Here is a 24,659-nt window from a genome sequence, read left to right on the forward strand (position 1 = left end):
GTTTGGTTCTCAGCTCTGATTTCCTACTAATTCCAGTGGGACTGGTTCTGTTACTCCCTGTGGAGCATTCCAGGCTCCAAATGATCACTTCCACACACAGTAACAGAAAATTACCTTTAGGTTCAATTTTAGGTTTATTTTCAGTTTACAGCTGTACCAACAAGATAACTTCTCCCTCCTCATCCTGGCACAAAAGGCAACCTTCCAACAAGCACTTTCAAGAGATGTACCTGGTACTACAATTCATTTCTAACAGACACTAAAACTCCATTTGGGCAAATCTAAACAAACTCTGTGGTGCCAGTGTGCCTTTCTGTCAGCACTCAGTGACAAAGCACAGGTGAAGCCATTACCAGCCAAGTCCAAGGGAATTTACTCCACTGCTCAGTGAAAATCCACAAGCAGGCAAACTCCTGCAGGATCACCAAGACAAACCAGCAGATAGAATTTCTCTCAAGAAGCTGGTTTTTCTCTGTTCCTGACATTATGGCTTTTGTTAGATGAACTGCTTCTCTTCTACCTTGAAAAACTTCAACTTTTGTTATTCTTGTTTCCATCTACTGACGTCCTGAATGCAAAGACTCAGGTTGACTGCTCTTTAAAAAACACTTTAGCAAATTACCACCTCCTTTTATAATTCCCCAAACTTAGCTCTGTTAATAAAATTAACTCATTTTAGCTCAGCTTTCTGACATTAAATGCTGGAAGAGGCCTACACAGCGGCCTTATCTACAGGTCCACCTCAGATAAGCCACCTGCAACAGAGATGTCAGAAGCTGCCTGCAGTTTGAATTTCAAATGCCACCCATATCAGCCTACATCAATCACAGGAAAATATAGATCTGTTTGCTTGACTGGGAAACGATTTTTGCCTTTGTAGGTGTAAAAGAAAGTGTCTTCAAAACTGTATCAATTGATTTCAACAACAGAACACCAACAAACCAAATCCTTCATTAACATTTGGGAGAAAATCCTGTGCCAAGTCTTTTAGTCCTGCAAAAAGTATCTGACAAATAAATATATCCATGTACACTGCCCATCTATCATCATCTGACCTACCACTACATTTTGTTCCTTTTATTTTTTCCATAAAGTTTTTAACAGTCACATCATCAGTCCAGATGGATTTAAGGAGAAGTTTTCATTTCTCTTCTCAGTCAGTCTCTTCTCCCAGGTAACACACGACAGGACAAAGGAAAAAGGCTCAGCCAGAGGAGGTTTACATTGGATATTACAAAAAACTTCTTCACTGAAAGGCTGGTCAGGCTTTGGACCAGGCTGTCCCAGGAAGTGCTGGAATCACCATCACTGGAAGTGCTCAAAAATGTGTGGATGTGGCCCCTGGGGACACGGTTTAGTGGTGAACACGATTCACAGGGGACTCAGGGATCCCAGAGGTCTTTTCCAACCTTAGTGATCCTGTGTTTCTGCAATTTAGGCCAGGTGTCAGGTATTTGTCATTAGATCTGCTTGCCCTGAAGCACACAGGCATGCCTTAGAAGTCACATCATTAGAACAGTTAATGAATGATTTTAACATTGCAAGTCCTTAAGGGTCCTGGAAACTCCACCAGGTATCATAAATTTCCAACTAGGTGTGAGGAAGTAATGCAAAAAAAAAAAAAATATATATATAGATGATTAAATTCCTTCCACAGGATAAATTTACTCATTATAAGAAACCACACTTCCAAGTTATTCAAATGAAGTACTAGCATCACCAGGGAACGTTCCAACACACTTCCATACACAAACAGCAAGAACAGAGAGAAGTCATAGATTTATTTTTTTTTAAACCCTCAGGCTTCCACTGTGATAACGTTCTTAACGACACACTGCTGATTAAAGCTAAACATTGATTCCAAATCAAACAAATATCACTTTTCCCCCAACCAGGGAATGCTTGAAAGATGTAAAGTGGAAGGTTAAACAGGTTAAATATAAAAAATTAAAATGCTAATGCACAGCACAAGGTCTGAAATTCCATCAGATCCATGGCAGAGCAGGAGATGCTGGTCTCACACCTCTGGTGAGGGGCATAAAGCAGCAGAGAACAAATTCCCTCCTGCTCTCTCTGATCAGAACATCAGATCCTTGCTCTCTGCCAGCACCAACTGCTAAGGGAAATTAAAATGAAGTTTATTGTAAGTAAATTTTGACACCAGAACCAGCCACAGCAGTGGGTCAGGGGATGAGGTGTAACCTGGCTGTTATGAAAGAGCTTCTGCCCACAGCCAGAACAGGAGTGACTGGCATAAGATGCCCACAAAACTAAATTAGTCCAATCACTACACTGAAAGGATCATTTTGAGGGAAAAGACACAAAGGGGGAAGCTCAGGAGAGTGCAGATTGTAGAAAACACCCAGTGGCTTAACTGAACAAATGCCACAGGAGGTGATTTTGAAGCAAAAATAATTTGGGAACAAGCTCCAAGTTGCTCAGGACCCACCACCAAATCTCTTTGTGCTTCTCCATCGTGCCAACCACCACAAGGCATTTTCTGCAGCCTTGCTCTACACTGTCCATGGTTTCTAGGAGAATGTTCCTGTGCTCTTTCAGTGGCCTCCATCTACAGGCAAGAAGGATGATGATGTCTAACAAGGCTCACATCAAAGCCTGCCTTGATACTCATACCCACACTCTCAACAACACTTCCATAAAATTCCACAAAAAAATGTTACAAGCAACAGCCCATACACCAAACCAGCTAATTTAACTTCAGAGGCAAGGCAGACAGACCTGACCCCCAGAAATGAGAGTTTTCCATGGGAGATAAGCAAGCTACATTTCAGGTAGTCTGGCAATAACAAGGAAAAAATGTCCTGTATCAACAGTGTAGTGGAGAAAAGGCTCTGAGCTTACTTACATTATCTTACTCTCCTCTGTAAGAGAGTCACAGCTCCAACAATTTTACAAGATTTAGCCAACACAAGGAGTGAAAACAGCTCAGGACCATCAGCAGTGTTGGTTTTGCCCCTTGCCCAGTGCCATGCCTTCTGCAGGAATTCACTCCTTGCCCAGAAAGCAAACCACACTTTTCTGCTTCCTCCTCTTCCTCCTCCACTCCCCAAGAGCAGCACATAATCCAAGCTCAAACCCTCACACTGAAATTTTACAGAATACACAAATGTCTTCGGTTACCAGCTACTAAATTAGGTACCCAAAATACAGAAAATAAATACTGTAATCAATAAAAGTGAGACACAGCCAGACTCAGAATGAGCTTGTCAAAGAATCAGACACCGAGTCCTATTCCAGACGTAAAATTCTTCACTCTACAGTAAGAAGAAAGCTGTAATAAAAATAAAATGACAAGGAAAAGCTATTACACAAAAAACTGCCTTTAAAAATGATCCTGTACCACAAATGCTACTTGTGCTTTGTGAATGTAACCAATTTGACAGGAGCAGTAAGTGGAAACAGATTGTAGTAGACACACTGACGTATTTCTACTCTTCATTTAACAGGGAACTCTGACTTTTTACTGGTTTCTAACCTGAAATAAAACAACAATGAAAGAGAAGAGACAAGAACCTCACTGTGCACCAAAATGAGTCCACAGCTGATAGCAGCTGGTTTAGTCATTCCACTGGCTCTTTCTAGACAGGGACAGGGGCATTTCCACAGATACAATTCCAAAAACACTGGATCAAAGTTTGTGCTGTTCATTTATTTATTTTATTATTTAATTGGCCACTGAAATTTGCACAAACTTCAATTCAACCTACAAAAACTAGGTTTTTGAAAATAATTTTAAATGCTTAAATGCAGAACGTGAAAAAATTTATTTGTTCTAAAAGCTGTTTCTTTTTACATTCAGATGATTTTATGGGCTCATATCATGTACTTACTATTCATAGAGGTGCACTTTGGATGAATAAAAAGCAGTATTAAAGAGAAAACAAAAGGACTGCCTTTGAACAGAATAAATGCAATTTAGGTGAGACTATCTGGTGAATTATAAAAGCAGAAATGTGGTGGTGGGAAAGACAGCCTGACTTGTCATCTAGAGCCCAAAAGGCAAATGTAATCCATGACATATTGCTTGTTTCCTGTTCTTCTCCATGTCTGAGATAAACGTGCTGCTTTATAAGACAGATATGAGAGCATCCATGCAGGTTTTAATTCAGGCTATTAATAGATGTGTGTGAACCAAAAACTCTCTTTGTAAGAAAAACGTTTGGAAAACCCACATCCCCAAAGGATGCTATGCTTACAGCTTGGTGAAGATAAACTTTGCCCTGCCCATGGAACTGTGTGCAGAGCAGCTTTCCATCAGGAGTAACCCAGTTGTTTGGGCTTTGAAGAGCAAATATCCCACTAGAAAGAACAGCACTTCTGTTAAAACCCAACCAAATCAAACCATCAAATAATTCCCATTATCCTGTTGACAACAAAGCCTGTCAGTTCATGTAGGTCTGCTTCAGAGCTGCTATTTGTTTATCCCCTCCTCACCAGTGGAATTCCACAGGAGCAGCCTAATCCTGCTGCTTTGATCAGCTGCAGAGCTGCTTGTTTGGAACAGACGGATGCAGTCACTCATCCCGTGCAGCTCCCAGCCTGCAAGTGAGCACCAGGCAGCACAGAAAAGAGCTGCCTTCCTTAATTACAGACCAGGGATATTTGTAAATAAATAAATCTACAGAACGCTTATTAAATGGGCCATTTCTTGGTAGGATCTGAGCAGATAGTTTTTCTCCCACGCACTGAAGGGAAGCCCAGGAGATGAATTTGAGGGCGTTGGGCAGGGGTGGGTGGATTCTGTGGATTCTGCCTCCTCTTCTCCTCTCCTCAGAAACAGCTCCAGGATCTGCAGCCCAACTGGGACCTTTCCTCCCCACCAACAAAAAGTTCCCCCAAGCGTGGTGAGCAAGAGCAGCAGTAGATAAAGCAGAGAGAGCTGGCTCTCAGATGGCACACTCCCTGCTCTGTTTAGATTTCAAATAGCTATTTGAGCCTTTGTTTTCTGTTCAAATAACCTCTTGTCACACTCCAACGGAGGAAACTGAAGCTCTAGATAAATCAACTTTCCAAGGAAGCTCATGGCAATGTTATGCAGAGCAGAAGGAATTAGGGCTGCACAACCCCAGTGTGAAGCAGCTGCGCTCACTTCCAACACAGCAGAACTGGAGTCAAACTAAAAATCCAGAAACAGTATTAATACAGAAATCAGTATTAAAAAATATCAGTAATGCCAGTCTTGAAAGATTAAAAACTGAATGATGACCCAACACAAATCTGTATCCAGCCCCTCAAAAAGGGAAGTTGTCAATTCTGACTGAGCATTGCACGTGAAGCACTTCCTTATTTTTGCTGATTTCTGTAAATAAACTTCAAATTGAAAAATGGAGAATGACAAAACACCAGTTCCCAAGCAGTCCAAGATGTATTGCCTTAGCCTAGCCTAAGGATTGGAAAATGTAAAGATAAGAATGGGAAGAGAAGCCACAGTGGCAGTTTTCTCCATTCTGTTGCAGCTAACTATTTTCATCTGACATAAAATAATTAATTAAAATAATATCAACTGTTTGAGTTACAGTTACAAGCAACTCCTAAAAGACAAAAACCTGCACTGACCTCAGATATTATTCTGAGATGTTTGGTTTCACTTCCTCTTTTCAAACATCTCCCAACAGCAGAATCACATGAGGACTGCAAGGTCTGACAGACATTACAAAATAACTTAAGGAAGTTGTGAATTTAGCACTACATCCAAACTTGTTCCCCCTCTTTTTTTTTAAATTTAGATTATTTCATGTGAATCTCCTGCAAGAGATATAAAGTGGTGATACAGCAACATTACAGAAACTGAGCACTTCATTCTCTAGACTGTGCTCTCACAAGGAGACCATTTTCAAACTCCAACACGATCCTGGCTGAAGTAACAGCAAAATATTCAGAGCAAAGAGTGCAAGTAAAAAGTTTCACAGAAATTTCATCTGCAGTGCATGGAATAAACCCCCCTGCAATATTCTCATTTTGCACTTCCAACACAGTTCAGTATAGGTCTTAACAAAAATAAAGCCCTTTAGGTACCAGAAAGTTTAGGCAAACTTGAAGCTAAAATTTGGAAGGTACTATTCATTATTAAAAAAAAATAATTTGAAAGCCCACAGTAACAACCATTATCTTGAAGTTCTTGTGCCCCTTCCCCTTGCTGCAGCAGAGAATCACTCATTTATCTGCTACTGCACATGGTGCTTGTCCAGCAAAGGTAACAGAAAAATTGAGAGTTTGGCCAAGAGCCATAATGGCAACTCCCCTAAGCATTGGCATAGCTGGGGGTTATGCTGGGGAAATTCAGAAGGCAGGAAAAGAATAATGACAGAAGCTTTTAACCACTCCAAAGACAGAAAGAGTGCATGTAAGTGAAAATATCAAATAGAGGTTGAGCTAATTATGCAGAGAACAGCACACAATTACAGCTGTAATTCCCCTTCCTCACTTGATAAAGCTTCCAAACATCTCAGAAAATAATTATCACACATGAGAACAGCCACCATGAGCCACGTGCTGCTGCTGAATGCAAAACAAGAGAGGAAAATTAAACCAAACCAAAACAAAATGAGAATTGTGGCCAAGGTGGTACAAGGCTGACAGAGCAGAAACACTTCATCCCAAACTCACCCCACTGTGACCCATATACCTCAGTAACCATGAAATCACTCCCAAAACAGATGGAGATGGAAAAACCCTCTGGCACGCCCTGCTGACCACACAAAAAGGCCCCAATAAAATTGCCTCACATGCAGGAGACAGCAGAGTTGCCACAATTAAGGTTTGCAGTTAATTATCTCTGTAGGTTGGGTAAAGAGACCATGAACTTGCCATGAAGGCCTCGTGTTGCTACTGAAATGCCAAAGTGAAGGATCTGGCAACTGAGCCCTCATGTATTGTATTACCAGCAGCAGGGGAACCTTCTCAGCTGGTGGAGAGTTCCTGCATCAGCAATTCCTGACTGGCAGCTGGGCTGTGCCAGCCTCCTCTCCATGCCCCCAGGGAGGTGAATTCTCTGCCTGATGACTAATTCATTACTTGGATTTGTGCTCAGGCAAGTCCAAGCCCACATCGGGCTCCTTCCAATGCTGGATTCCTCCTGAGCTGGAAGAACATCTGCTCCATCTCAGGTGCTACCACCACATCTACCCTGAGAGCAACACCTGGAACTGAACCTGGAGGAGCTGCCTGAAAGTAGAAGAAACTGAAACTGGTGCAGATCAATTCTAGCTGAGCTGCATTTGGATCTCTAACACAGGAGGGGAAGATTTGAAAGCTCTTTTGTCAGGACTTTTGGAGCCTTTAAGGCTTTAGTTAAAAGCCCTATTTAACATCACTGGTAGCAAACTGATCTTCCCCTCCAAGAGGACATGGGTGCAGACAAACCCAGAGGCAAAATGATCCACCAGACTTGGATGATCTACTTCATAAATTGAGCCTTGCACCATGGTGGAAAGATTTTAAGATTTATAGCTGTGCCTTGCCTGCTCCAGTGTACACAAAAGATGATTGACAAACCTGTGAAAAATGCCAATCACATGTTTTTAAAATTTTAAAAGTTTAATAGTAATAAAATGATTATAAAAATAGTAACACAATTACAGTAATAATAATTTGGACAATTTGAATTAGGACAATATGAGGCAATAGAGACAAAGAGTAATGGACAGTCCGGGCACCTTTTCTGGGCAAAATAAGCCCAAAAAAGGACCCACATTAACAGAGGATTAACCCTTAAAAACAATAACCTGTTGAATATTCATACACTTCATACATGATGCAAAAATTCCATTCAAATACAGGATTCTGTCTGGTCATCATCATCTTCTTCCTCTGAATCCTAACAACACCTTCGAGGTGGGAAGAAGTTAGTTTCTCCTGATAATGGGGCAATAAATTCTCTTTCTCTGAAAGATTCAGGTGTCCTGTGGCTGCCATCTCACTGCAAGTTCTTTCCTTAAAAAAAAATCCTACATAGCATAGTTTCTATTTTAACATTTTTTTATAACCCAAAACTATATTTAACACAGTACTTAAGAGAATGAATACAGCATAACTTTCTAACACAACACATATAATATTCATTTGAATGATTGCAAAAAGCCAATCATAAAATATGCATTTTTCACAAAACCCATCAAAGGAGTGTTCTTGGTGCCAAAAGAAGGGGGAGATGTTGCAACCCAAAATGCAGGGAACCCTCAGAACTTTGGGCCTGAGCCAAAGCTTAGAATTAAACACAGGATTGCGGATTTGAGACACAGGATTTGATCTGAGACCTTGAATCCAGCAAAGGCAGAGAGCAGTGCCCTCAGCCCATGGAAATGTGAGGCAGGCAGCAGGATGGAGCCCTGAGCAGCTCCTGCCATGCTGGCTGCACACACACATGATCCCTCCACTCATCACCCTCCTCGCTCCTTCCCTTCCCAAGGCCTCACCACAAAAAGGACATCTGCTGAAGGGAACTGCAATAAAGCTGTGTCAGGCTCCCTGCTGCTGATATATTGCTAAAACTCACACATGCATGGGGGATTTTTGCAGGATCTGAAGTGCTGACCAGAACCACCAGACACTTTTCAGCAGGGTCAGGACAGCAGATGGGGATGATCAGGTGTGGCCAGCCCTTCAAGCTCAGAATCCTGTCTCTATCCTCTCTGCCTCCAACTGCTCAAAATTTCATTTACAATCTATATTTTCATTTACAATCCATATTTTCATTTTCAATTTCATTTACAATCTATATTTTACAATTTATATTTTATCCTTTGAAACGTGAAGCTTTAATAAACGAACCTTATTGATGCCGTAATAATTAAATCCACACCATAAATGACTGTCAAAATCATCACCTCCAGCATCCAAGATGCAATGTCTATGTACACAAATACCACCTGTGAGAATGATTCAATCTAGCTTGATCACAGACAAGCACAAGGTATTTTGATTTCTCCTTTCCTTCATCCTCCCTGGGAAGCTTTCTTGTCTCTGGATGAGAGTGAACTGCACTCTCCCAAAGGCTTCAGAAGCACATGAAACTTCCCAAAGTTGTTTTCCTGCACTTTTATTCACCAAGGTGCAGGCAGAACAAAGGTTTCTCATGGAGAAGTGTGTTCTCCTGTGGCTGGGCAGGGGAGAAAGTGACTTTTGCCTTGGACTGCTGCAGAGCTCAAGGACCATGAAATAACATAGAATGCCACATCAGGCTCTCAGGTTATTTTTCTCATCACTTCCTGATTGCTACTTCTGATCAACGAAGACAAAGCCACACCAAAACACTGAAGTAAAAGCCAAATCCCATTAAGCTCTTTATAGAACTCACTTTATAGGTCCACCAGCCAATTCTGCTCATTATTACCCCATTTTACTGCCTCTCCTGTGACTCACTCCTGCAGCTGAGCCCATAAAGGACCTGGGTTCACCCTCAGCAACCACACCAATGCCCTGACACACAGCACTCAACCCAAAAAATTCACAACGAACTCATACCAGAAATGATCAATCAGCTGGAAGAGGAGAGAATGGAAATTAAAAATGGGTGTTTAGAGCAGCAGTGCCCATTTTCCCCCTCTGGCTGAGCCATGGCAGAGCTGACAGGCTGGCACGGAGCCCTGTGACTCCCAGAGGGTGCAGGGATGGGATCCCAGCAAGGAGCTTCCAGAGCAGCAGCCTTGGCCACATGTCAGAACAAGTCTGCAACCGTGGGACAAGGCAGATCCCAAGTTATCAGCTCACCCACACTGATCTCTGCAGCTCCTCTGCACTTTGCCCCACAAAATTTAGGAGCATTTATAAAAGCATGCAAAAGCAATTACAGTAAAAATAAAACCAAGGTTATAAACACAGTCTGGATGTCAAATTTGCCTCTTTTTCTATTTAGAGCTGGCATTTCAGCGTGCAGAAAATTCTCACTCCCCCTCTAAAACGTGTGCTTGGGGCTATATAGCACATGCAAAATAAATTGCATTTATATTGGTATTTATATTCCCCTCCTCTTGGCCACACTGCCTTGCCTTTCTTGTTTAGTCAAATAGCCTGCCAGCTTCTCATCAAGAAGTAGAAATTGGTTTTCCATCTCCTAGGAGATAAACAAGGTTTCCCCCTTGCAGAGGGGAAGCCAAGCTGCTGAGTGCACAATTTGAGAACAGTCAGTGCCCAGAAAGGCTTTGCACCATCCCAGGGATGTCTGTGCCCTCTGCGATCCCAGTCACCACCCTGGACAGAGAAAAACCACTTTAAAAAGTAAATTTGTGTCTTCTCAGGCAGTTTTCTTTGTGATTTTTAGTTAAACATAGACAACTCTGACTCATGGTGCTGCTGCCTTACAACTAAGGAATTTTATGTACTCTTCTCAAACCAGAGGTTAGTAAAATATGCTTTATACCTCTCCGTGGTTTTCCCTTCTCAGTTTCCAAAAGAACCAGACTATAGGACCAGGCTTGCACACTTAGGCTGTGCTAATTTAGGGAGAAAAGGTCACCACACTCAACAAAGGCAGCATAAAACAATCTAAAATATCTTAACTACATGGCCGTGTAATAAATAGAATAATATAGAAATTTTTGAAGCAATTTTTTTAACAGTGGCTTTGTAAAACCAAGATGCTGTAGCTCTGTAGTTTTAAGCTGTAACTAAAGATTATGTATTTACAAAAAGCACATTTTAAAATGAATTCTTAATCTGCTTGATGTCAAGCTATAAGGCTACAGATACAATGTTTAAAAAAACAACACAGGTGAAATATGCAACTAGCTTTCATTTTCACTTCAGAAAGGAGAAGTCACCAGGACTGGGTTGACTTTTTGCCACGTTGTTGCAAGTTGTAAAATTACCTAATCCAAGAGACAGACCTTCTCATGTTGGGAGACCAATTGTGCATTATTCCCTGCGTGTTGTGGCCTTCCTGCAGATGAAGAGAACACAAAGGACCACTCCAGGAAGAGGGACAGCCTTGGGTCCTGCACCACATCCCACAGAGATGTCACCACTCCATGGCCATTTTTCTGAAGCATCTCACAAGCAGCTACGATGTAGAAGAATGAGCTCTCCTTCCAGGGACACTCTGCTCATTCCCTTGGCCACAGAATGAATTTTTAAAGAGAGAGAAACCAATCAACCTTAATTCATGTTGCATTATTCACTGAGTAGCTACAGTCTCATCCAAAAATCCTAATTGTCTAATAATTCAAGTCACCTATATCAAACACAGTGCCAAAGGAATGTCTAGAAAGCCAGAGGCTGCCTCACACACACACTAAATCTTGCTGTTAAGATGTCTGGAGAAGCCTTTTTTTTGAAACAAAGCAATAAATACTGGCCTCTTGCATAAACATGTGCAGTGCTCTCATGTGTACAGGCACTGTGCTGCCTGGTATCTCACTGCTGTCTCAGGAGTGCTGCCTGCCAATCTTCCAGCAGTGCAAATCCACTTTCCAACCCTTGAGCTCTGACCATTAGCATGAAACCTGGCACATTCCAGCTAAATTACAAGCACTGTTAATTCCTCTAAGGCATCTTAGTGTATGGGAAAGCAAATGCAGGAAGGAAAAAGAAAAAATAATTTTAAAAAGGGAAAAGACCCAGCTGAGCATTTCTGATGTTGCTCTTATCCTACATCATTAAGGAACCATCTCCATCCCTTCTGCAGCAGAAGGTTTCAGACCTGCCAGGCAAAGCTGGCTCTAGGTCAGCCCTGGGCTGCCAGGTCCAGCTCCCACCCTGACCTCCTGCACCTCCCCAGCTCCTGGATTATCCTGGCTTTAACACCTCTGAGCACCCGGTACCAAAGGATGCTGAAATAAAGGGGAAAAGGGCACAGGACAAAGTTACAGAGCAAAACGGTGAAGGGTCTAGAGGGGAAACCATCTGAGAGAGGCTGAGGGCTTGTTCAGCCTGCAGAAAAGGAGACTCAGCACAACCTTCATCTTCCTCGTGAGGGGAAGAAGAGGGACAGGCATTGATCTCTGCCCTCTGGTGCCCAGTGGCAGGGAGGGAATGGCCTGAAGCTGTGTCAGGGCAGGGTTAGGTTGGATATCAGGAAAAGGTTCCTCATCCAGAGGGAGTCTGGGCACTGAACAGGCTCCCCAGGGAACTGGTCACAGCACCAAGCCTGACAGAGCTCAAGGAGCTTTTGGACAGAGCTCTCAGGCACATGGTGTGACTCTGAGGATGGTCCTGGGCAGGGATAACAAGAGCTGGGACTTCACAACCCTTCCAACTCAGAACCTGTGCAAACCCAGGACACCACAGGGAATATTTCTCTGTGTGCTCTGGGGTGCCCTGACCCCCAGGGCAGCACTGACTCTGACCCTCATTCATGGAGAAAGTTTCCTAGAATTCAAGATAGACTGGAACCCACAAAAGTGTGAAATAGATTATAGAGAGCAGTGCAGGTGTATCACTGGGTGAGAAATTTAGGGTTTGGGATTTTTAGTGTGCTGTGGATGGAAGCAAGATGGAGGGCACAGGGTGTGGTCCTGGGTTTCTTCTTCATGGGTTTGGGTGGCATTTTGTAATTGGGCAGAAAAGTCTGCATTGGGGGCTCTTTGGGATCAGTTATTGGGTTAAAAGGGAAAATTATCCAGGTGTCAGTTCTTAATTGGATTGTTTGGTCTTCAAAGACTTTGTAACAAGAGATTGTTGGCCATTTTGTGCCTGCTAATGAAAAGCTGCAGAACTCACAGTAGTGACACTATTTCACTGATAAGAAATAATAAATACCTGAGTCCCAACATGAACTGCTGTCTCAGGTGCCTTCAATCCAGACACAGAGAAACCCACAACTGGTACCTCCACAATGATTCAATAAACTGCCTCTTCCTAAGCCATCAGCCTGTTTTTGGGTACACCTAGGACTCGAGTTTTTCACTCAGCATGAACGTGTCAGAGCAATCTGAGCTGCTGCTCAGAGCACAGCAAAAGGCTGAAGGTTTGCTCAGCAGCAACACAAGTTTCCAGGCTTGTCCACGCAGATGAAGCAGAGAATCAGCCAGGAGCTGGCCATGAGGTAAATGGAAAGGGTGAGGAAGTCCAGCATTTCCACTGACTGCAATCACAAGTTCCTTCATAAAGAAATGGTGATCAACCTGATAAAGCACCTACCCCCATGAGCTTCTTGGTTCCCTGTGTGTTCCCACAGCACCCCAAGAGCCCCAGGGAGGCTCCACTGCCTCCAGGAGACTTTCTGGTTTATAAGAAGGCAGGACAGGACCCTGGGCACACCAGCAGGTCCTGAATGTGCTGTCAGACCACAACTTGAGGACCTGTGGTCTGTGGGACAGTAATGTCATCCAACCTTGTATTGGCTGGTTGTCTCCACAATCAACTTTCAATCACCCAATTAGCCTGGGGACAGACTTTCTAGCAGAGCTGTTGTGTTAGGACAGGGGATAATGGTTTCTATCTGAAAGAGGGTCAGTTTAGATGACATGTAAGGAAGATGGTTTTTTCACAGTGAGGGTGAGGAGGCACTGGCATAGGTTGCCCACAGAAACTGTGGCTGCCCCATCCCTGAAAGTGTTCAAGGCCAGGTTGGACAGATCTTGGAGCAACCTGGGACAGTGGAAGGTGTCCCTTCCCACGTCAGGAGGGCTGGACTAGATGACCTTTATGAGTCCCTTCCAACCCAAACCACTGTCTGATGCCATTCTGTGACTCCAGCTCTGTGCCTCACCTGGCCTTTGCTCCCCACCCACGTTACCCTGCTGACTGGCTGAGCACAGTTCAGGCTCCTGGTGCTCATCACCCCGGAGGAGGTCACTGTGCCAGCAGTGTGGGCTGCTCTGCAGGCACAGAGAGTGGCAGGGCTGGGTACAAAGCAGTGTCTGTGCTGGCTTGCTGTGAGCCCTGAGCCGCTCCTGACAGCAAAATGACTTTGACATGAACACACGGTACTCCACATTTGCACACAGGCATCTGTGCTCCAAATATTTTAGTGAGCATCCAGCTGTTCTCTCTGAACCCTACTCCAACCATATGCACTGTTTACCTTTCAAATTTTATTGCTCCAGGGGAAGAGAAACCAGGCATCTCCTTCTCTAAATGCTGGTGTGCTGCCAAGCTCTCCTCCTGTCCACCTTTTGCACACTCTGGGAGATAACATTTGCCACAAGCCCAACAACCTATTTTTTACAGCTAATCCAATACATGGCATCAAATCTCCAACTGACAAGAGGATTGTCATGGGATTATATATATATTTTTTTGTTAGTTTACATACTAATTATAAATACAGAGGTTGAATTACAGCCTAGACAGAATCAAGGAGAATCAATCTGGGGTGTAGGACACCAACCCCCCTGTCCTTGTGGGTGTGTGACAACATGCTGAAATAAAGACCAAGCAATAATCTCTTTGTGACTGCTTCTGATGCGCAGCACTTCTGCTGAAGACTCTTTTAAAGCCTTAAGCATTTCCCATGTAAACAAAACCTCAAGCCTCTACAAAGTAAGCTTGTGCAATTGGAAATAAATGTTTATTTGGAAATAAAAAGAAGGCATCTGCATATACACAGACAAATCATAAGCCTTTGATCAACCCTACAAAGCATGTCTGCATGTAACAAAAACTGTCAGGCTCATAACTTCCTCTGGAAAGAAAAAGAATGTGATGTCCTACACCCTACTTATTCACCAAGATTATTTATGCCCCTAAAGAACACTCTTTTGTCTGTTCAGTAACAGAAATAAATCCAAGCTAAAGATCTGTAGCTGTCAGTCAACAGAGCAAGTGCTTTACAAATGAAAGCAGAAACAAGGGTGGAGTAACATGGGACATGCTGCCAGTGCTGGCACTCTCAGAATGTCCCAAACTTGCATCTCTTGCTTTCCTAATCCATCAGGAGCAAACAGGAGACCACAAATGTTACAGCACCAGCAGAGGATATCTGTCACCACTAAAGCTTTTCCCCTACCAATTCACGTTGCTTTAGCACCACCTCTTACTTTGGGGTTTGAATTCTACCCTAGAGCATCTGTACTCCCCACTCCTACCCTGATACACCATTCCATCCCCACAGAACCAGTGTGATCCTTGTTTGAAAGGTGCCACTGGAATTCAGAATTGGGGTTAAATAATTCCCATAATGGGAGGACACAACAGGACGCTCCTGTACCATCTGATATTACCCAACGATATTTGTTTACACAAGTATTAAAGAGAGGATAAATTTAAATATCTGAAAGGCAAATATTCGAGGAAATATTATTTAGAGTGGCCCCTGTCCATTGGAGCAGAAAATGGGGATGAATAATTTACAGCTGCACTTTGGTGGCCGCGGCAGCACCGTGAGGAGCTCGGGGAGATGCCGACACAGCTGCTCACCAAGTGGAATAATCAGCAGCACTCCCAGCAACAATGGTCCACTAACCTGCTTTACTTAGGTGACAAATGGAACAGGAAGCAGTGGGAGGACAAGGAATCAACAAAAAAACCACCCCAGCATGCTCCCAGTGAGGTCAGAATTTCATGTTTTTGCCGTACCGCACATTCTGCCTCAGAGGAAAGCAGAGCTATGCTCGGGTTTAGCCTCTAAACCATCACAGATTCTTGCTAAAGGTGCCTTAGGGTCACAAAAGGATGCCTGGTTTGGCACACTTGCATTCAGGCCTTCCTGCTGTGCCACAAGGAGCTGGGAATGATATCCTGGGAACAGCATCCACTCATCTCCCTTGTTCTGCTAACAGTGAGCAGAAGGCAACAGCTAAGGAAGCAAACACGCTCCAAAGAACTCTCCAGAAAGCCAAGCAAGGCTCATGGTACAGCTGGGAATCCAGCAGCATTTGATACCTCTCCCAGTGATGTGCAGGGATTGAATTAACAGACTGAGCACTAATTTAGTACAGATGTTGCTCAGGTGGAAGGATGGTGCAGGTTTCATCAGGGGATTGCCTTGTAAAAAGATGAGGAGCATCTGGAGGAATAACACTGGCATAAAGAAACTGTCATTACAAAGGAGCCAGATGGATGAAAAAAAATGTATCTTTGAACAGATTAAAGAAATCTATGTGTACAGCCAGGAACTGCCAGAAAAGACATGCTACAGTCTGGAGTAACTCTCATGAAACACAGGGAGCCACACCACCTTGGAATTGTGTGTGGGGACAGCTACAAACAATCTCCTCCTACCATAAAGCCTTGACAGGTTTTGCTTATCCACCTCTACAAGGGTTTTTGTTCAAATCACAGTCCCTTTATTACCCAAAAATAGGAAAAAGCAGGTAGACATAGGTGTGATTCAATGTAGCACAGGGAGAAGGGTCACCATGATAAATAATCACAGAATAACCTGCACAATTTAGAGCCAAGACCCTCTTCCCAGCAGCACTTTGTCCACTAAAGCAGCATAAGCAACTATCCCTTGCAAAACTTTAGGAGTCATTCTGAAGTTAGCTTTGTTTACCCATCCACACACAGAAAATACCTAAATACAAACCCACAGAAAGCTGTTCATGATGGATGGCTCACCTATTACCTCCCTTGCCATTATTTACAACATGCCTTGCATGGGTAGCACTTTTTTTGTTGTTTTAAAGAATTTCCAAAGTGCTTTCAGCATTCTACTAAGGGAAGAGGAAGCATTTCTGTCTATCCACAAATTTTACTGACTGACATAGTAAGCAGCCTGCAGCAGAAATCTAAGAAATTCATTCACAAATGCCAGATCACACATCCAGCCAAGCAGAATAAGAACCAGGAACAGCCTCAGCTTTGCTGTACAAAACTCCCTTGTCTTCACAATCCAATATATTATCCAAAGATTAGCTTACAATTCATGCAAGGTAAATCAAAGCCAGCTCTGGAGCTCTGCAGCGTGTCTGTGATCAACGAGATCAATTAGCAAATGGATTTTAGTTAGACCAGTCTAAAATGAGATTACATCAGGCTCATACTGGGAGGCTGGGTTTCAGTAGCACAGCCCTGTAGTCTCTGTGCTGAGCTCAAAACAACACACAAGTATCCATTGCAAAATCCATATTAAACTGGAAACATGCAGGCCAACAGCCAGCCCCTGACAATAGCTGCTCCATTCCCTCCCAAAATACAAGAACTTGCTCCAAATCCTGTGATAGGGACTAGAGCAGGGTTCTGAGCACGGTTTGTGTGCAGTCAAGTACTAAACCTGGCCCAAAGTATCTATGAACAAAGGCAGAAGGGCTTAAAAAAGAGAAGGATGCAAGCAACAGGGATGGAAAAATGGTGTTGATTTATCTCCAGCACGAAAGGTGAAGGAATTAGTGGAACTGCTCTGCACTTAAGGGCAGGTCAGACAGACAGATTTAAATAGGAGTGGCTCACAACTGTTTGGATTATATTCTCTATAGTACAGAGGAAAACACCCAACCCCTCCAAAAATGAACAGAACATTGTTCTACAGATGGAAACTGTCTTAAGTCATTGCTTTCCTTTTGTTGAGGTTTTTACAGCATCAGAGGAGGCAGAAGCACAGGTCAAAACTCTAACAGTGTTTAAAAGAGCATAAATATATCATTTAATTCTTCCCCTCCTCTTGCTTTGCCAAACAAACATCACAGCACATTACAGAACACCACTGCAGCACAAGCACTGAAAACAGAGAAATCAAAATGCTGAATTATAACACTTTACAATTCAAGACCACCTTGAAATCCCAGATAACCCTGGCCAAGCCCAGGAAGTCACATTCCAACATCAGACTACAAAGTCCCATCAGCACAGACACCATTTGCTCACACTGTCAATAATAAACCAACGGACAGAAGAGAGGAAGGAAAAAAGTCTTATAATTGTTCCAGTCCCCCATAAAAATATTGCTGGATTTTCAATAACGTTAGTAACTTGTCTTTAAAAGTTACCACAGTCAGTTAGGCCTACACAGAAAACTTCAGTTCCTCATAGTCTTATGCTCTAGAGGAGAGAGGTTTGTGGGTGGGTTTTATGGAATTTTGCTACTTTAAAATAATAAAGCAAGACTTTCCTCTTTGCCACTGCATGTTGACTTTTCCAAAGATAACCCATAGATTTTGGATTCTAGGGCCATAACCTTTAGAAACCTAGTTATAGGATCTGTATTTAGAGAAAAGTATGATTTTGTTAACAAAATCAGCACAATGAGTTGAGTGAGCTACTAAGTGTCAGGTTAAATTTAAAATTTACACCTGCCTGAGCATTGATTCCACAAAGTCTTCAGCTTGGAATGCACCTCTGAAGAGTTTAAGGGCAGACTGCCCCATCCTACACACACTCTCTTCAGCTATTAATTATTGCAGCTCTGGCTTTAAAATTCTAATCAAAAAACAGGTGAAGTTGAGTTGAATTTAAAAAAAAAATCACATTATATTAACTATGGCACACCTCACTTCCCAGTTCTAATCAACAAAAGGAAAGTAATTAATGGCCTAACATTTAGAGTGACCAGCATTGCTGATGTTAGACAACTGACTACACCAGGAGCAGCACTTGTTCTCCTGCTCTACAAATATACAAGAGAAATATACGAAAAATATACAAGAGAAATATACGAGAAATATACGAAAAATATACAAGAGAAATATACGAGAAATATACGAAAAATATACAAGAGAAATATACGAGAAATATACGAAAAATATACGAGAGAAATATACGAAAAATATACGAGAGAAATATACGAGAGAAATATACGAGAGAAATATACGAGAAATATACGAGAAATATACGAGAAATATACGAGAAATATACGAGAAATATACGAGAAATATACGAGAAATATACGAGAAATATACGAGAAATATACGAGAAATATACGAGAAATATACGAGAAATATACGAGAAATATACGAGAAATATACGAGAAATATACGAGAAATATACGAGAAATATACGAGAAATATACGAGAAATATACGAGAAATATACGAGAAATATACGAGAAATATACACGAAATATACACGAAATATACACGAAATATACACGAAATATACACGAAATATACACGAAATATACACGAAATATACACGAAATATACACGAAATATACACGAAATATACACGAAATATACACGAAATATACACGAAATATACACGAAATATACACGAAATATACACGAAATATACACGAAATATACACGAAATATACACGAAATATACACGAAATATACACGAAATATACACGAAATATACACGAAATATACACGAAATATACACGAAATATACACGAAATATACACGAAATATACACGAAATATACACGAAATATACACGAAATATACACGAAATATACACGAAATATACACGAAATATACACGAAACCCAGAGGGCCATGTTCAGAAATTAGTAAAATTAACTCTGCAATAAAAGTGAAAATAATAAAGGTAAGGAGGTTATAAAGCAGCCAGAAATCCACATGATGGGCAAGAAAGTAAGGAGTGAAGCAACACAGAGGCTTCAGTACTTTAAAGACAACAAAAGGAAGATACAGAAAGTAAAAGGCTCTATTAAGAAATTTTGCAGAGATCATCACTTAATTAAACAAACCATTTAAAATTCAGTGAGCTAAAAACCAAACACCTTACTAGAATAATCTAGAGCAGTCAGAAGGCAATAAACACATGCAAAGAAGAAGATATACTCATGTGCACATGGGAGAGGCAGCAGAGCATTCAGGGAGGACACAGAACAAAAGGATGAGACTCCTGCAGCTCAAATCACCAGTACCAAGCCAGGAGCCAGTGTCTCTCCAGCACAGCTATCTCCCAGAGTGGCAGGCTCTCACAGCAAAACAAAGCTCTATTCTCAAGCCATGAAGAAAATACTTCCACCACTGAATGACCTTATAAGCAAGAGGAATCCAGCTGTTGCTGTCTCAAACTACACAAAGCCATTTATTGTCCCAACAAAAGAGGACAAAGAGTTCTAACAATCAAATATAGCATGCAGGCTGTGGAAGGCCAGGCATTTGCCCATCAGGATATTAAGTTTACCAATTTAGGAGGACTAAGGACAGAAAAGTAGCAGGACTACGTGTCCAGCACACAGTGCCAAGAAAAACACAACTGTGGGTTCAATTTCCTTACCTTCTATAGAAGGGGCCTGGTCCACAGCTGCATATAGCATCTCCTTCAAAGCCTGCAAGGGAGGGGCAGAGAACAAGGAACACAGTTAGCATGAAAAGAGGAAAAAAAAATTACACTGTTTTGATATGCCTGTTTGAAAACAAAAGCAATTAAAGCCCTTTTATCCTGCAGACTGGCACAGAAAGCTGTGGGACGTGATGTCAAGGCTATCACACACATTTCTGTTCACAAGTGAAACAGGTTCATGTTTACTGACTGCTTTATCTCCAGCCTGTTATCTTAATCATCTATAAAATTTATTCCAACTGTACATTTCAACATCTTCCTTCAGAAAAATGCTCCCCAGTTGGTAGGATGTAAAGGCTTTACATTAAAAAAAATGAGGAAATAACCACAAAACCTGAAGTGTTGCGTGACACAGAGGAGTTTGTCAAGGCAAATGGAGGAGAAGCAGCCTCAGGGATTTCTCATCACTGTTACAGAGGATCACAAAAATACACATACATGCTGAAAGCTGAAGGCAACATGATGAAGGAGATTAGGGAAGCAAGGGTGATGGCCTGCTCTAGAGGTGGGAACTGAAGGGCAACATTAGCACCAGCCAGAATTAATTAAGTAATCAGGTTTCAGGTGCTGGAGGCACCACGAGCTGCCTTGCAGTTGCTGAGGTGCTGGTATTACCCCAGGCACAGGTTAAAGGTTTGCTCACTCACATCCACACGAACTGAATTCTGATCAATGGCTGAGGGAGTGAGGGGAGTTCAGGGGAGGGTCACAGTGAAGATCAGAGGGTGGGAGCCCCTCTGCCATGGAGACAGGCTGGGAGAGCTGGGCGTGTTCAGCTGGAGAAGGCTCCAGGGAGCCCTTAGAGCCCCTTCCACTGCCTAAAGGGGCTCAAGAGAACTGGGGAGGAACTTGGGACAGTGGCCAGGAATGACAGGACAAGAGGGAATGGATTCACACTGACAGAGGGCAGGTTGGAGTAAAATAATAGGGAAAAAATCTTTACTGTGAGGCTGGTGAGGCCCTGGCACAGGGTGCCCAGAGAAGCTGTGGCTGCCCCACCCCTGGCAGTGTCCAAGGCCAGGCTGGATGGGGCTTGGAGCAACCTGGGATAGTGGAAGGTGTCCCTGCCCATGGCAGGGAGTGGGAACAAGATGATCTTAAATGTCCCTCCCAACCCAAAACATTCTAGGACTTTATGAATAACCTGAGCCATCATTTCGGAACTAAAAGCCACAAGGAAGGGCCCATTCCTACTGCACAGTGATTTGCATATACACACCCCACATCTTAATGCCCATACTGAACATGAGTACCCTCCTCCACCACCACAAAAACCTGACCTTGTTCCCTCATTCTTGAGCCCACAGAAATCTAACACAAAAAAAGGAATTCAGGTCTTCTTAGTTCCTATCTATTCTGCCTGATTCTCAATGTATCCCATACTTCCATAATCCTGAAAGACAGCAGAAGCAGAGGTGTGTGTCACAGTGCCCCAGGAGAAAACCTCCCAGGTTAAATGACAAATCCCCCAAAAAACCCTGGAGGTAAAAACCATCAGCTCAGCAGCTGGGAGCTGAGTGCTGTTGTAACACACTGGGTAAACACAAGGTCTAAAGGACAAGTGTGTTTATCACAAGATACCCAAGGTGGCTGCCTGCACCAGCAGCTCTGGCATCTCTCAGAGGTCTGGCTCCTGAGTCAGAGGTCTCAGCAAAGGTCACTTGCATAATTGTTTTCCCAGCTGAGCCACTGCTGGGTGATCCTCATGCCAGCAGCACAGCTCTGCTCTGCTCCTGGTGCTTCTCTGAAATTCCTCAGGAGCACTGGCCACTCCAGTCCTCTCCCCCCATGACTCACTGCTCAGCAGCACATGATCTGCCTCTGCACACCAAGCAGTCAAAAAATCTTCCTCCTTTTCCATCCCAGTCGTCATCCTCACCTACCTGTAACTTTTTCCATGAACCACAACCAACATGTGACACAGGATAAACAAACCAGAAGAGACAGCACATTGAAAGTCACTGCAGCAACAACTCATCTCTTAACCCACCCAGAGGTAAGCCCGGTGTAATTCCTATCTCTGGTTTTATCAGTCATTTTTAAAAAACAACAAATGCAAAAGGACAACATTGACAGTCCTGCACTAAATAATCTTGAAAGCTGAAGATGTCAGTCGTCCCACAGACCACTCCCCATGCACACTGACATGGTACAACCTGGCAGCTGCAGGGCAGCAGATTCTGTTACTGCTTCCCTGACCTATATAAGTAAACCAATAACCTCAAAGTGAAAGACTCAGTGCTCCTTCACACCTAAACTATTTAGCCCTCTAGATTACAGAATTTTAGAACTGATTGTTTACTAAAGTGATCCATCACTGTCAATGTGAAACACTTAAGAATTACTCTTTCTGCCCTCAAACTAAACAAAATGGGTTATTTCCCTGCTTTAGACTGCGCCAGTGCTACACCTTGCACCATCAGTCAACTTGTGGAAATACATATGAGAGAACAAAAAAAAAAAAAAGACAGAAAACGAAAATGGAACTCTCAGACCTTAACAGTGAACAAAATTAAGGACAAAAACCTTAAAACGCTCAAAAAACCCCCTCTGTTTTAAAGGAGTCTTTCAAACCACTTAAGCTCCTCTAAGCTCCTCTGCTAACAGCCCGAAGGACAAATAGTGAAATAGCACAACAGATTTGTGTCAGGAGGTGGCAAGCCTGGGTGTGAACTGCCTATCATGGAGCTGGGTTTGACAGCAGAGTTGGCCACCTCCCAAAAGCTGAAAGCCTGTTTCTGCAGGAGACACTGAAGGCAAGCAGGCAACCTCAGCTCTCCTCTGCCCCCACCCACTTCCTGCTGCAGGTGGTGTCTGGGAGAAATGATGCCTAAAACTCAGCAACCTGTTCCTCTCCTGCAACAGCAGAAGGACTTAAAACCTGAGGGTTTTAAGGACTTTAAAACCTTTAAAAAAGGGAAGGGAGGTCACCTGCTCACACCTTTACCCACCTCGGCCATGAACTTTGCGCCTGTAATAACTGTTGTGCTCCTCCTCCCTCCCCAGTTGTGGAGATGTCAAAGGTATCTTTTGATATATCTTTTTCTATAAAAATACCATCAGGCTCCTGCAGAGAAACAAATTCAGGCCAGATTAAGTGCAACCAAACAGCCATCTGGCAACTGTGCAAGTGACTTGTACAGTTCCATCAGCTGGATGTGCAGATCCACATTTGCATTTAGAAGCCTGAGCAATGCTCTCCTGCTGAAAGCAATCCAGAGAGGGACATGAAAACAAAGGAATCCAGGAGGGTTTGTGGGTAAACAGAGGAATAACCACCCCAATATGTCCCTGCATCAAAAATGAGCATTATATGCAGCAGAGCACACTCTCAGCCAAAAAAAAAAAAAAAAAAAATAAAAGCATCAGCTGAAATTCATGCAAGTTACCTGAACTTGTTCAGTACTGTGTGGAAATGAGAATTCCACAATTCTGACACAAAAAGTTGGGATTGTGTTTGTTTACACGTTTTTCCTGTTTTCCATTTTTCCAGTTTTCTTATTTTTCCAAAGGAACTGAAGGGTAAATGAGTGGCCCAAAACTTTTAAGGCAAAAATGAACACCTAAGCAGTGCATATCACAGCTGTAGTTTAACAGCTAGGAAAATGTTTTTTACATTTTACATTTCTTCTTTACAGAAGAAAATGCACTGCCAGAGCCCCTCAAACAAGGTGAGCAAATCCTCTCACTGCTGCTGCCAGGGTGAGGCACATCCACATCATTTCATGCCATCTTTAGAATGGAAATTTGGAATGGAAAGCCAAATCAGGTCCACCATGGTTTAAAGCTCCACGTTACTGTTGGCTCAGTCATGGTAAATGTCTTTGGGAAAAGCTGAATGAAACAGAAGAGCATTCACTGCCATTTTCCCTCTTTTCTGTAAGCTCCTTCTCAAAAAGCTCAGATGTACAGTAATGGTCACTGCAGAGTTTGTGCTGAAAAGAAAATATCAATCTAAGTCACACGTATCGAAATATATATTATTTTTGCCTGGTTAAAGAAAATTAATGTTTTTTTCTCTCCCTAAAGCTCTCACCCTACCAGCCCTAAGCCCAGGCAACTTCCATACTTCCTACAAGCACACTTAGAATACCTAAACTGATTATTTTTGGAGGGAAAGAGCATGTGGATGGTAAGAAGTTTTGAGGACTGTCAATTGTTCAAGACCACCTGAAAGTGAAGCTACATTTTTAGGTATTGAAAACACAACAATTCCATTCTTCTTTCTGAGGTTATCACCAACAGATTACACCTGGTCTGACAAGGCAAAGCTTGCTCCAAATCCCTTCAAAGGATCTCACAGGTTACCTGGGTCCTGCCACACTTCAGGAATCTCCTACTCTCCAGTGGAAATAACTCCAAATACCAGAGGAGGAAATTAAGATGAGGGGATGTAAGCTTTATGATACAGAACAACTTAGAGAAAGCAATTTCTGCATCATCTTTTAGTCCTCTCACGGGGAACAGCTTCAAACTGAAAGAGAGCAGGGGTAGATCAGATATTGGGCAAAAAATCTTCCCTGAGGGTGGGCAGGCCCTGGCAAAGGCTGCCCAGAGAAGCTGTGGCAGCC

General features: G+C 42.7%; 1 protein-coding gene across 1 annotated transcript in view; it reads right to left on the minus strand.

Annotated features, from left to right (window-relative positions):
* XPR1 (xenotropic and polytropic retrovirus receptor 1) overlaps positions 1-24,659 on the minus strand; it is a 110,547-nt gene that overhangs the window by 83,501 nt on the left and 2,387 nt on the right. Inside the window, exon 2 of the mRNA XM_063165368.1 lies at positions 20,023-20,074. Within this exon, the coding sequence (XP_063021438.1) occupies positions 20,023-20,074 (52 nt within the window). The remainder of the gene's footprint in view (positions 1-20,022; positions 20,075-24,659) is intronic.

Source organism: Melospiza melodia, chromosome 11 (genome assembly GCF_035770615.1).
Source record: "Melospiza melodia melodia isolate bMelMel2 chromosome 11, bMelMel2.pri, whole genome shotgun sequence".
Classification (NCBI taxonomy): domain Eukaryota; kingdom Metazoa; phylum Chordata; class Aves; order Passeriformes; family Passerellidae; genus Melospiza; species Melospiza melodia.